Source organism: Eulemur rufifrons, chromosome 8, assembly GCF_041146395.1.
Source record: "Eulemur rufifrons isolate Redbay chromosome 8, OSU_ERuf_1, whole genome shotgun sequence".
Classification (NCBI taxonomy): Eukaryota; Metazoa; Chordata; class Mammalia; order Primates; family Lemuridae; genus Eulemur; species Eulemur rufifrons.
The window spans coordinates 19,623,945-19,638,338 of record NC_090990.1 but is presented as its reverse complement, the minus strand read 5'-3'; the positions used below and the strand labels follow the sequence as shown (position 1 = coordinate 19,638,338).

At 34.6% G+C, this 14,394-nt stretch overlaps 1 protein-coding gene across 20 annotated transcripts in view; it reads right to left on the bottom strand.

Moving 5' to 3' along the window:
• Nucleotides 1–14,394, bottom strand: part of EPB41 (erythrocyte membrane protein band 4.1) — a 193,597-nt gene that overhangs the window by 34,943 nt on the left and 144,260 nt on the right. For 5 of the 20 annotated variants that reach the window (XM_069479669.1, XM_069479666.1, XM_069479654.1 and 2 more), the window contains 3 exons: nt 12,489–12,545; nt 10,977–11,039; nt 6,424–6,600 (listed from right to left, as the gene is read on the bottom strand). In XM_069479669.1, coding sequence (XP_069335770.1) covers nt 6,424–6,600; nt 10,977–11,039; nt 12,489–12,545 — 297 coding nt within the window. Of the gene's footprint in view, nt 1–2,434; nt 2,687–3,498; nt 3,628–4,008; nt 4,060–6,423; nt 6,601–10,976; nt 11,040–12,282; nt 12,325–12,488; nt 12,546–14,394 lie in introns of those variants that run through there. The other 15 variants (XM_069479670.1, XM_069479672.1, XM_069479671.1 and 12 more) reach the window with 10 other exon arrangements.

The window sequence follows — 14,394 nt, the reverse complement described above, 5'->3', positions numbered from 1 at the left end:
CTTAGAAATGAATAATGGCAAAACCAAGGCAAAAATCCAAGACTTTATACTGGTCTGTGCTGATACCTTTAGTCTAAATTATTTTGTACTTATTAATTGCCATTAAGAAGCTGAAGCAGAGTAAAGCCAATAGGTATTTGGAGCTGCCTCTGGCACTGAGAATGGAATGAAGTGGGGGAAAGAAACCAAAACTATTTACAGCTTTATATTACAAACATTGGCAGCATTAACTTTAGGTTATACAAAGCTGGAATGTCCAATATATTTCCCCTGATAACTGTGATGGTTATCTTTTGAGCCTGCATCGGTCAGCTTTGTCCAGTAGAAGGCTTGGCCATTCTCCTCTCAACCATTCTAAGAAATGGCCTCTCCTTTCACCATCTGTAAGGATCTCTGAGGACTCTTGCTGCACTTCAGAAAACTGAAAAGTATACTGGCTTACTAACTTTTAATGGACTTGGAATAACTCCAATACAAAGAGAAACAAAATTCAGGGTGAAATTTACAATAATAATTAATAAAAAGCTATGTACAAGGATGAAAACTGGAAATTCAGGAAATATCTCAAATAGTTGCAAAAGCATCAATAAAATTCTAAGATTATTTCCTTTTTAATCCCTTAAAAAAGATTTGAAATAATCTAATCAGATAATCTATAATTTCATTTTTTTTAAATAAATGAATAGTTGATACTCAAGCATTTGCTATTTCATTAGGAAAGTTCTTATCACAGATAAAGGGGGGTACTTATGATGATCGCTTTCTGAGTTAGAGCATAGCTCTGCAATATTTCAGGTTGATTTCAGGTCTCTCTTTTCATATTCTGAGTGAATCAATAAATATGATTATAGCATAAAATATTTGTTATGAATAGACATAGCCTATGACATGAAAGATATATATGCACACCAGATTTTTAAATTTAACCCAGCCCTTGCTTCTTTTCCCATTTGTGGGGAAAGCCTTTAACGACAGAGTAGCAGTTTTCAGAAAAAACCAGAAAATTATTTCTATACGTCTCCAGAGACAATAGAACAATACTGGTGGCTGTTGAAGGACAAAAGATTCTTGGCTTTACTGTTCTCTTTTTTTTTGCTCTAAGAGGATTTCTTCTCACAAACAAAAAGTCTTGTTTAGAAGTTTCATCAGCTGAAAAGCATTGAAAAGTAAAACAAAATTCAGTAATCTCAGTTTGATAACCCTATAAAACCCAGATTTCAAAACAAATATTTGAGACATTAACCAAATCATCCATACTGGTACATTCAAGTGCCATAAAAAGCAAGCTACATGCAAAGTTTCATTAATATTGAGGTAAAAAAAACGACAGGTTAGGCATCCAAGTTATGTTCTGAAGAGACAGCGTACTCATATTTACTTCAGGGAAGTCTTATAAATCAACATGCAAACAGGACACATAACTTGTCACAAGAGAACTTTAGCTTACAAGGCCATTGATTAAAAACAATTGATTTCAACGTAAGTGTAAGAACAAACAGGTCTGAAGTATATCAAGAAAACAAAGTATATCAATATACATTTTAAGCTTACCATAATGGCTAAATATTGCTTCTAGCAATATAATTACTTAAGCCATAAAGAAGTAACACAGTATTTTAATTCAGAGAAGTATTTGTTTTTGTACAGGTCTTGAATAAATCTATATTCCAGGACGTTTAAAGATAGGTAGAGCAGTCTGGGAAATTCAGCCCTGGCTGGAGGCAAAGGGGCACCAGCACCATTTTCCTTAAACCATATTGACATTCTATTTATGAAAAGATGGCATTTAACCTTGGAAGATCTCTTCTATACATTAGGCAGGATAAAGTCATCAGTCCTTGCACACTCAGAAATAGTTAATGAAAAGGCCACAGAAGTCAAAAGCCCTTTTCCAGAAAAGGCCTTTGTATATACTGGTTTGATATCCTAAGAAAAGGAGTGGTTATGGATTTGTAGACTAAAACGTTATCATTTTAAGGCTTTTGAAAGGTTAGCAAGTTGAACTTTTTCTTAATCTACAGAGCCCACCCCACACAAATGACTATAGAAGATTAGGAAAATATTCCATCAAATGTTTCTAGAGAGTATCCTGGTTTGTGTGAGAAATTGGATAGGGTGGCATAGCAACAGTTAACAATCAGAACATGCAGGATAAAAGAGTTAAAGCTTTTGGGAAAAGTCCCAACCTGCCATATGCTTAAATCTGATTTGTTTAAACGTCAATGCAGAAAAGCTGGCTTGAGCAATCCATTGCTACTCCTTTGTACCCCACAATACATACTCTACAAAGAGTAACATTTTATTGACAGAAAAATGATCACAAAAAGCTTCCCTAGGACAGTGAACTATCAAGATCAGAAGGCATCATACAAGAGATAACACAGTTGAAGCCAAGGACAGTCTTGACATTTCAGACAAGCACCCTGTTTTCCAATCACAGAAAGATGAACCACCAAATAGCCAATACAAGGACCACGAGAAAAGACATCATGAAAGGAATACGAGGAGATGGAAAAGTACTAAAGTAGAGGTGGCATTTTTTGAGAGACTTGTGATCCTCAGGGATTGGAATAGAAACCTTGGGAAGAATTTCTTCATTTTCTTGCTGGGGCAAGGCTCTTTCAGTAGATCTCTCTTGCCTTTTAATTTTCTCTTCATCCTGTACTAACAGAGCACGTTCCTGTGTCTGCTTTCACGGTAGAAGATCAAGAAAGACAGAATAAGATGAACAAAATGACAGATGGAAAATGCTCAAAAATGATACTTGGGGATGTGCAAAGGATTTGGAAAGATCTTTTGGACACTCTTTATTTTAGTTTTACTTTATTTTCACAATTTATCCTGGCAGAGTTTCTATAATACAGCAGGGTGATCAATAGATAATTTTTTGAATGAATGAACATTAGAACTCCTGAAAGTTCAAGGAATCACTGGCTTTCCTTAGTTACATTATTTATGCCTCCTTTGAGGATATTCACATATGAATTTGGGGTCATTTTTATTGCTTTGGTACTGCCAATCGTCAATTTGGCAATGCCAATAATGAAGCATTCTTCTTGCCATCAGAAAAAGTTATTTTTATTACAAATACAATGGCAGAATATAAAGGTAATCCTCATATCTCTTCATATACACTTTAAAAACTGCAACAGTTCATTCAGTATGGTAATTAGCTTTTGCTTAAGGAAATAAAAATCTTAACCTTATACATGTCAAAGATTGCAAAAGAAAAACAAAAGTATAAAAGTTTATAATGTGCCTCTAAGGTCTACCAAAAAAAAAAAAAAAGAAAGAAAAGAACCCATAAGATCTCAACAATTGCAAATTCTATCCCCGAATCATGATTAAAAATAATAATAGCAACTATCATGAAGGTTTATACATTAAGCAAATACATCTGACACTTTCAAGGAAAGTTTTTTTCCCCCAATCGTCCAATTGAGAAGTTTTTCTCTACAATTTCTGTACTGCGCTATCCATAGTCAAGATAGATGTTATCTATGAAAGGAAAAACTTGGCTCTAAGTTCTCTTAGTTGAGCTAGCCTTCTCTGATCAGTTTGGAAGTTCAACACTGGTTCTTTGCACACCCCTAAGTGATATGTATCAGGGAGAAAGTAGCTAGGGGACTGGTCAGCAAAAAAGAAAAAAGAAAAAGAAAGGATGCAAAATTATAATGATTTTTAAAAGAAAATAAAAGGGGAGAAGAAAGACAACATAAAAAGAATAGGGCATAATTAAATTCATTTTCTCTCTGAATACATATTTACATCTTCATGCAGCTTTTCAACCAGCCATGCGCCGAAATAAGCAAATTGAAAGCTGCAAAAGCTGCAGTAGTGAAAGTGTTATGAGTTAGGCCAAAAGGCTGTGGATGTGAATTTACTAGTATAGCCAAAGGAAAAAAAATTATTTAGCAGCTGTTGTTCAGTTCTGGTGGGATTATCTGCTTGGTGCCATGACAAGAGCAAATTCTGACTGAGAAGCACAAATCATAACAGCAGCTTTACCTCTGGCCCACCAACCTTTCTTTCCGAGGGAAGGACAGAGGTTTTCTTCACCTGGTCATACACAAATTATATAAAATTCAGTTGCCTTGCAATGCAACAACAATGCCATCAAAGGTGGAAGAGGTATCCTCAGAGAACAGAAATAGTATCCTAATTATTAAAGAAAAAGTAAGATATGCCAGAAAGTGGAATCATCCCAATATAAAAGGTCACTCACAGTACAGTTCTTATTTATTCCACCATTCCTTTAGAGGGATAATAGCATAGAGCTAAAATTGTTCAAGTATTCCCCATGGATCTAGTTGAGTTTATAAAAAATCATTTCTTTAAAGTACAGCGATTGACATCACCATTCCTAAAACTGGCTTTGAGATGATTTCTGAAGGATTTCTATTAAAAGACATAAGATATTTTCTGGAAATGGAGACCGATGCAAATTTACCCAACCTCATCCAAAAGAGTATCAAGTAACTTTTTCAAAGTAGCTGAGCATCTTTTGTCACTTGCATAGAGTTAAAAAGAAAACTAGAAAATATACAGTTATGGTTTGCAGATAGGGTTAACCAGGTGAGATAGCAACAAGGCATTTTCTCATCGAGTCATAGACTTATAGAATTTTGGAGTTAGTAAAGACCTTAAAGATCATCTACTCTATAAACTGAGGCCCAATAAGATAAATTACTTGTTCAGAATCATTCCCTTAGGCTTTGATTAGCCAGACCCTCTCAATCAAATCAATTCACAACTAGTACTACTAGACCCTTTATGACCCTTATCATTAGAGACACATCAAAATGAAATACCTGACTGACAATGAAATAACCCCAGAAAGTGGGATTATTGTCTCAGTTCAGAGTACATGCTTTGGATTTAGAAAACAAAACTAATGTCTATTTGTATCAGAAAATGGAGGCTTGGAGGACAGTAAGTAGGAGCAACAGCGTACCTATCATCCCTGATAACTCTATTTAGCTGCTCATCATTCAGGTATTCTCCAGCCTGAACTTGTGAAACTGATTCAACTCTGGAAAACTGTTAGCCAATTTTAATCACATTTTGGAAAATACAAAAAGTACCCGTTGTGAACCAACTTTTATCACCTTCTCCAGTTCCAGAAACTAAACAATTATTTGGATAGTTTACCATGAATTCTGAAAATTAAAAAAAAAATCCAGTTTTTTTAATTAAGACATCACCTTACCTTTCTTAATTAGAATTGCTATTGTTTGGGGGGAAAAACAAGCTCGTGACTTCTAAATCATTACAATCACTCATTGAGTCATTGCAAAAATTTATATAAATATTTAATCTGTACTGGCTAAAGATAAAGACTTTTTGGACATATGCTCAAGGTAACTTTCAATTTCATTTTCATTAAACAGATTTATTTATAGGAAGGATTTCTAAAACAGGTAATGATAACAATAATAGCAAAAGAACAGCCCCTGAAAGATACATCTGTCCTTCCCTAATTGTGACTATCTTCCAAAACAGTGTATTAAAAGTTTGATGTTGGTTGGGTGCGGTGGCTCACGCCTGTAATCCTAGCACTCTGGGAGGCCGAAGCAGGTGGATCGTTTGAGCTCAGGAGTTTGAGACCAGCCTGAGCAAGAGTGAGACCTCGTCTCTATTAAATTAGAAAGAAATTATATGGACAACTAAAAATATATACAGAAAAAATTAGCCGGGCATGGTGGCGCATGCCTATAGTCCCAGCTACTCAGGAGGCTGAGGCAGGAGAATCACTTGAGCCCAGGAGTTTGAGGTTGCTGTGAGCTAGGCTGATGCCATGGCACTATAGCTTGGGCAACAAAGTGAGACTCTGTCTCAAAAAAAAAAAAAAAAAAAAAAGTTTGATGTTATACATAAAGATAAAATGAAATATCAGTAGTTTTTCTAAACTCAAAATCCAATCATTAATACTTGGTGTTCTGTATTCTCTGGCTTAGGAGCCTCCTTGGTTTAATATATAATTGTGAGCAACTATTCCAGAAACTTCTAAGTTATGTAAATGTTCAAAAAAAGTTTTAAAAAATGGTAATCCCTTCCAATTGTGACCTACTAAATTTAGTGAACTTTCTGGTCCTTGAAGACATAGTTTGAATATAAACAAAGCTCTACTGGCTTATGGTCAATTTATAAACACATGTTAGCCAAAGCATGTAGCTGCAGAGACAGTTCTCAGAGCCTTAATCATCTACTGGTAACTCTAAATGGCTCCCATAATAGGACTGGGTAGCCTACATGACTTAAAAAATAACTGCTTGATTATGAATACCTTAAAGCTAAAACGAGTTTGTCAGGCATCAAAGCCAAATCTGAGCTCTAAGCTTTCTCTCAAGTACGGAATACTAATATACAAAAACATTTATTCCATTCCTTCTCACAATTGGTCATGTCAGACAAAATACTCACTCCTTCTCCTGTGGGGATTTGCCCGTTGATGTTAAGAGTTCGGAAGGGCGAGTGAGTGGATAAACGTTTATCCCATTCACTAGGCCGTGGTTCTGGTACAGATTCCATGAAGTTCTTTTTCAGCTCACTGATGCTGGCATGATGCTTTTTGATCTCTTCTTGACTCTTATCTAAATCCTACAGTTGAAAGGACAAAGAAGCAAAACGTTAAATAATCAGGACAAAAACACACCAAGGGCAACCCATCAGAGACTGGGCACTGGTAGAAAACACACCACATCCAGGATATATGTTACAAATCCATCAACTGCATTCTAATTGTAAATATACACATGGCATATTTGCTTTTTTTTTTTTTAATAAAGTGCTTTTCTTGGAAGCAGTGAAGCATCACAACCCCACAGTTCTCAACAGTTACATAACCCCTAAAGAGCTCACCCCTTAATTTTATAATTCTCCTTCTCATTATGATGCAGCACCAGATTTCTCACTCCTTAGTCCAAGAAGGTAACCCCACAACTCAATTAGCCTCAGCTTGATAGGAACTGATTTAGGCTCAGTTCAGCAGGATGGAGATAGCAATAAAGAAACTGCTAAATGAAGGACAATATGAAAGATTCAACTTCCACTATTGGCTGTCTTGTCTTGGTGAGATACAAACATATAGTAGCCCTCTTATTTCTACCTAGAGATAGTTTTGCTTCTCTAGTACTAGGTGGCTGTTTTTGCTTTTTGATAAACAGAAATAGCCCCTTTTTAATATTAAAATTCATTACTGAAATTGCTAAAGCATCAAGAGGAGGTTGTTATCACCTCTGAAAAATCACTCAGGAGTACGTAATATAATGGCTTTTTTTTGGTCAACACTATTTACTCAAACTAAAAGCTTTATGCTTTCCAGCATCTAACAGCTTCACTTCATCCCTTAGTACAATTTGAAATAGGAACTTCTTCCACTAACCTTCAATGGATTAGGAGTTAACAAGAGTTCAAATACGTTATATATCTTATTGACAATTTAAAATAATTCAAGTGTTCCAGCAGATTTGAATACTGGGCAACCAGAGGTAGGGATGAGCTCTTAAAGGGGATATTCCAGGGGGAAATGATCAAAACTAAGGTTAATAAAGTATGAGCTAGAAATAATATTCAGGTTTATGTAAAAGCAGGTATTTAACAACTTTCAAAAAGGAGACTTGACCAAAAATAGTCTGGTAAATATAACTTGAAGACAAAAAATCAAATGTTCTTTGTCCAACACTTCAAAATAACTCAAAAGATCTATCCTTGAGATTAAAACATGTGGGAGTCCATCACTTGATGACTGCAAAAATTCTGTGTTTATTACATGTCAAGGCAGCTCTGTATCCAAGAAAAGCATAATGCTAAATATATCTCCTAATATGCTGGGTGAATTTTGGGATTAGTCTTTCCTTTTTGGCTCTGTGGGAAACAGCCGTATTTGGGGGGAAAAAATCAGAATTTATTTAAATTAAAATTTGTTTAAAAGTTTTTTTGTGAGAGCAATATATATTTCAACTAAATAAAGCTTTTTCAAAAGCAATTCAAAGGTAAAATAGCATAGGAAAAAGAATCAGTGAGACACATGACAACAATTTTGATTCTAGAGGTATTCATTCAGAAAATTTATTTACTAGTCTATTCATTTTATTTTTGCAAGACTGAACCATGGATATTTACACTGAGATCAGTCAAAGAGAAAACTAACCCAAAAAGGGCAATCCTGTAGCTCCCCCACCGTAAGAGTATCTTTTGCTTACTGGGATGAAATCTAAGTATATTTTATGAATATGGGTTTCACCATGGGGAAACAACAGTTTGCACTTTGTTCTAGCTGAAAGCAAGAAAAGCCTGTTTACTAGCTAAAGAAAAGCATGAACAAACCTACTCAAAAACTGAAACCTACCAGGCATGTAAGGCCCTGTGACCCAGCTCCTGACTGGAAATTAAATCTGTTTGGGCCAAGAACAACTTAACACATTTGGAAGGCTTAAAAGTGTAAATGGAGCAAAACAATAACGAGCAAGAGATGCTATCGTAAAATCATAACTCTCTGAGTTAGCTTCTTAATATAAGAGACTGGCGATTTGTTACTTCTTGCCCAGCTTTTGATTGGCTTAGAACCTAAGAAAATAAATATTTCAATAAAACCAGGAGCTTCTGAGGGAGCTTTCTCCATCCTTCTTACTGGCTTTGTTGGAAACCTGTGGGGGCACAGAGTAAAATTAAGATCTCAAAGGGACCTGTTCCAAATAGAATTTGTCATAGACACTTGCTACAGGTTCTCTCTGGGAGATGGAGGAGGAGGCGGTAGATCTAAAAATGAACTCGACCTTATTTGTGCCAGAACAAAGTATTAGTGGGGGCGGGGTAGGAGAAGGGGGGAAGAGGGATGCTAAAAAAAAAAAAAAAAAACCTGCTAGAGTGACAGATAATTTGAGAGAACTTCCTTAGGGGAGAAAAAAAAACTTTTTACAATAACTAAAGAATGATGGTCAAATTACTTTGGCTGTGTTCAGGTTAGATACTTTTTGATGACTATCATTGTATAATTTCAGCAGCAATCAAACTAAACAGTTCGTTAAATATAAAATATTCTCAAAAGGCAGTTAGTAGTTTTAATTTTCAAACACACACTTATTTAGAAATCCCCTCTCATGGCTATCAATGAAATGCTGGGGGGAAAATGCATCACACACAGGAACTCTGTGAGTCTCAGAAGCCATAACACACCTCATGGAGCAAATGACAAATATATGATTGGTACTGCAGGTTCCAGTTAAGAGAAGGCACTGAAGATGGACTAGTGAGTAAAAAAACATGTTTAGAATTGGATAATGTTGTTTTGCTGAGTAAAGGAGATCAACCGACATTTATGATCCTTCCTAATCTCTGAAGACTGAACCATTCAGGTCGAGATTCAGATATGGGATAAAACAATGAGGTCTAGTTGTCAAGCTTGAAATATCTGAGGGTCTAGCCTTGGAAAACTTCATGTTAAAGCACTTGATATTATGCCTGCCATGTAGTACATGTTTAATGAAGGCTGGTCATAATTTTTATTACTTTTATCAAAGTACTTTATACATAGAAGGTACTCAAAATATAGGTATTGGCAAAGAATGAGACAAGGATAAGTAATTATTGGAGGCCATATATTAAACCAGAGATCTATCTTTTAAAGTTTCTCCAAATTTCCGGTTTAATAATATTTACCATATTTAATATATGGTCATCTTTCAGGTCTCAGCTAATGTTAAAATGTTATTTCTTCAGAAACACCTTCCCTGTTCATCTCACTTAGATTTCCTTTGTCAGCACAGCAATCTGTTTGTTTCCTACATAGCTTATATAATAACTTGTAATCATTTTATTGCTATTTGTTTACTCATTTGTTGTTTTTCTCCTCCCCAATTCCCCACACTGTAAGCTTCCCAAAGGCAAGAATCATGTTTATCATTTTCTTATATATTTATATTTCCTATATATTTAAGTTAAATTCCTGATGTAAGAGTTTATACAGATTTCTTTTGGAGTGGAGCTGTAAGATAATCTGGTCATCAACCTCTATATAGTATCAGAGTTTTTCTGATATGTAAACTAACTTAGCGTCAGTTTTTTCCATATAGAATAATTCTAGTTTCCTTAATTTTTCCTCACAGAGTTCCCTAAATCTTCTAATTAGTTTTATATTTCCCTTTCCAATGTGGAGCCCAAAACTAGATGAAGTATAGTAATATAGGTCTGGTAAAAATCTGACCAATGTTGCATATAATAGGAAAGTAACCTTACAATTCCTATAGCAGACAGAATATTGCTATTTCTGAATGGAAAACAATACAGTTCATAGAGTTATATAGATCCTAACTCAAATCCTAGCTTTACCAATTTACCAGCTCTGTGGCCTTCTGGAAATTACTTAATTTCTCTAATCTTCAATTTTCCCATCTTTAAAATAATAATCCCATACTCACAGGCCTGTTTTTATGATTAAATATCTTATAGTAACTACTCATTAAATGCTAGGCTTCCCCTCTTTCCTTCTTGTATGTTACCTTTTTCCCTCTGAACATTCTTCAGTCATTTTTTTTATCTCTAATATTTTAAGTCCATTCAGAATTGTGATCATTTTTCCTACTTTTTGGTATGTTCTAAATTCAGAAAATGAAAGAATAGTGCAAATTTGCATCCTGAGGCATATAGAAGTTTATACCCTTAGAAAATTCAAGGGACTCTTAGTAATGATGTAGAACTTTCTGAAAGTGGGTAAAACAATGGAACCATGAGGTAGAGGTAGTCCCAATCATATATTTTTTCAGGTAAGTATGAGAGATGGAAACTAAAAAGAATCAGAAGGAGAAATGATTGCGTACCTTCATGTTTACCAACATGCAAAAGCATTTTAAACCTAAAATTCTCTCATGCAATGGCATGCAAAACCAAATGCAGCACAGAATGAAGAAAAGGGGATCAGCAAAGAATGCAGAAGGTTCCAGGCAACCAACTGAAATAAGCTTCAAGTTCATACAAACCTCCAACATTAAATTGCTATGTCTGATATAAATGTTTTCACCATCTAGTCTTTCTCTCTTTTTCTGTGAAAATGAAAGGGGGAAAAACAGAAAAGCATAAAAAATTAAAATGTTGTTCTTGCGGGAAAAAACTAAAAATTGGCAAACCAAAAAATATTTAAAATTAAATGTCTGCAGCACAGCATATGCCAACATGAAATGGTCAGAGAACCACAAGGACACACAGAACATGATTACCACTAGAAAACGATGACCTTGTTCATGAATGATGAAAGAATGTGATAATGTTATTTAAATAGACAGTGTTCCTGGCTTCACTGACTTCTTTTTTTTTTTTTTTTTGAGACAGAGTCTCGCTTTGTTGCCCAGGCTAGAGTGAGTGCCGTGGCGTCAGCCTAGCTCACAGCAACCTCAAACTCCTGGGCTTAAGCAATCCTACCGCCTCAGCCTCCCGAGTGGCTGGGACTACAGGCATGTGCCACCATGTCCAGCTAATTTTTTCTACATATATTTTAGTTGGCCAGATAATTTCTTTCTATTTTTAGTAGAGACGGGGTCTCGTTCTTGTTCAGGCTGGGTTTGACTTCTTATGTAACAAGCTGTTTTATGTTCATTTTTGAAATGGAACTGTTTGAGGGTTACCTTAAAATATATGACTTTAAAAAGCTTTGAAGTTCCATGTGCCATGGAATGAAGAAATGCTTTAAAAACATCATTTAGCTTTTCAGGTGTATTTTATACTTAGTAATACTGTAGATTAGATATCTAATATCTAATCCCTTTTATAAGTAAGATCTAAGGGCATTTTATACATGATCAGCCAATAAATATGTTCAGTAAGAACTGATTCATCCCACTCTATAGTTGAAAAGAATGAGGCACACAGCAGTCAAACCCATAGTTATTAATATTAGCAGTACTGGGAGTTGCTGCTATGGTTTTTATGATAAATGTGTATAAAATGTTGTCAATGATTTTAAGAATATGATACCATTGTGAAATGGTTCTTATAAAGTTTAAATATAAAAGATAGATTTGACTTTCACTGATTTTGCTTAAAAAGATATTTTCCTAGTAGAATGTTTATTTTAATGAAACCTTTCAATATGTAGTATAGGATTACAATTTCTTTGGTGTATATATATGTGTGTGTGTGTGTGTGTGTGTGCGTGTATATATGTTATTTGAAAGTGACTTCTGATTAAAAGAAATCAATGAAAAGAATGGATCACTGTCTTTTTAATGCATTATAAGTTAGCATGGGTAAAATGGCAATGTAGTTTTATGCAAGTGAGAAATGGCTAACCTTCCTCATTCTTATCAGATCTTCAGTTTTTTCTGCAAGCTTCTGTTTTGCCATAATTAAAAAAAGAAAGAAAAATGATAAAATATTGGCTCATTGAAGTTTGTTTGAACCTTCATTCTATAATTTTTTTAAGGAGAAAGGAGTAAGGGAGAAAAAAAACTAAGGGGATGGAGGGAAAAAGGAACAAGTGGCTTGTTGGCACAAACCTGTGTTTGGTCACCATTTGAGGTGGGTACTGTGACCTCGATGTGGGTTTTTTCCACCTACATTTAAGAAATAAAGTGGTAAAAACATTTTAGGTTAGTAGGCTTCTATGAATAGTGTTGTTTTCAAATAAGCTGCATCTTTAAGTTGATATGTAATCATAATGATGCAGTCTTATGGAGGGTGTTACAGGGAAGGATATTACTTCCAAAGCAATCTGTTAGTTTACCATCACATTTTCAAGGCTGAAGAGGTAATATAAATATCCAAATTATCAAAAAAGAAAATTAAGGTAATTATTCTATTGACAAAGAAAACATTTTTATACTTATTTATAAAAAAGTACTCACAAAAAATAATGTAAGTGTATTAATGCTATAGCCGAATTTTTATTTTGCCTTTTTTTTTTTTGATGATCTGGAAATATTTTAAATAACATTTTTAAAAAATTTGTGAATGAAGATATCAATATATGACATACATGATAGTTAGAAATAAAAAGAAAATCTTTACAGTCAAAACACACATGTAATAAACCACATATGACACCAAACTGGTAAATACAAAAGATCAATATATTTAAGAAGGCAGTGTCACCCTTCAGTTTATTACACAACAAAACATCAAAATAAACTCAATCCAAATTATAACTGACACATGCAATTACTTCCAGGGCTGATTTATAAATAAGCACACACAGGACTCAGCTGCAACATTCAACGCTGTAATCTCCTCTCTAGGGAATTGGAGCCCATGTGTTTCATAGAAGAGCAAGATTCATCCTTAATAGGGGAAAGAGAACAGCTAAGGCCTCCTGCCTAGCTTTAGAATGCCTTTAGTAATGTCATTTTATATACACAAAATGGAGTAATTATTTTAAAAAAGACACGCTATTAAAAGGAAGCGTAAGAGGGAGCAATGCCTAAAGCACTGTATATTTCAAATTAGAAAACTGATTGTTTTTATTAAGGGTTAAATCAATCACTTTGTATTATTAAGTTCTTTATAGAATCTCATCAATCTGTGGTTTTGACATTCTTTTCAATCACACTAAGCAGCATTACTTTGGAGTATAATGTCACTGTGCTATTTTCTTTAGGAATGAATCTAAAAAAAATAAGAAAACACCAAACTTTGTGACACTGTCAATCATAAGCACAGCTACAGCACTTTTAACTACCAGGGATAATTAACAATTTGGGTCATTTCTACTCTGAGTCCCAGCACACTTGCTGTGTGGCCATTAACAAGTTATCTCACCTCTCTGAGCTTAAATTTTCTTATTGATAAAATGGAGATGCTGTCTTCCTGAAACTGTGTATACTTAACAAATGGTAGTTTTAAATTATTTTATAAGGCTTAAATTCCTTGCTTAAATGAGTAATGACTTCTTTTTGCTTTGGATCCTTAGCAATCCAACAGCAGGAAATTGAGAACCTTTACTTCCATTTAAGAAATGAGGCCCAGTAGTAACAGCAGTTCTATGTATGCCCCTAAACAGAACATTAAATGAGATAAAGACATACATGGGGGAGAGGTACTACCTCTACACCTGCAGAACAGACCTTGTCAAATGACCCAGGATGACAGAAAGCTTCTCTATCTGGCAAACTAGCGTTAGATAATGAAATTTACAGTTACGAGGCTACTTTATTACTATTGTTGCTTTATATAATAAATATGGCTTCAGGTAAATGCCATAATTATTTTCTAATTGCTACAAATAAAATCTGCTGAGTAACTCTTAATTCTGCCACTAACATTACAGTAATAGGTTATCAGAGGTGGCTTTTAGTCTTATTTTGAGATACATGAATATATGTATTTAGATAGAATTAATTGGAAAGAAGACCCCCTATTGGCACTTAGATGGAAAGCTTATACCAGGTAGTGATCGCTTCACTCTGC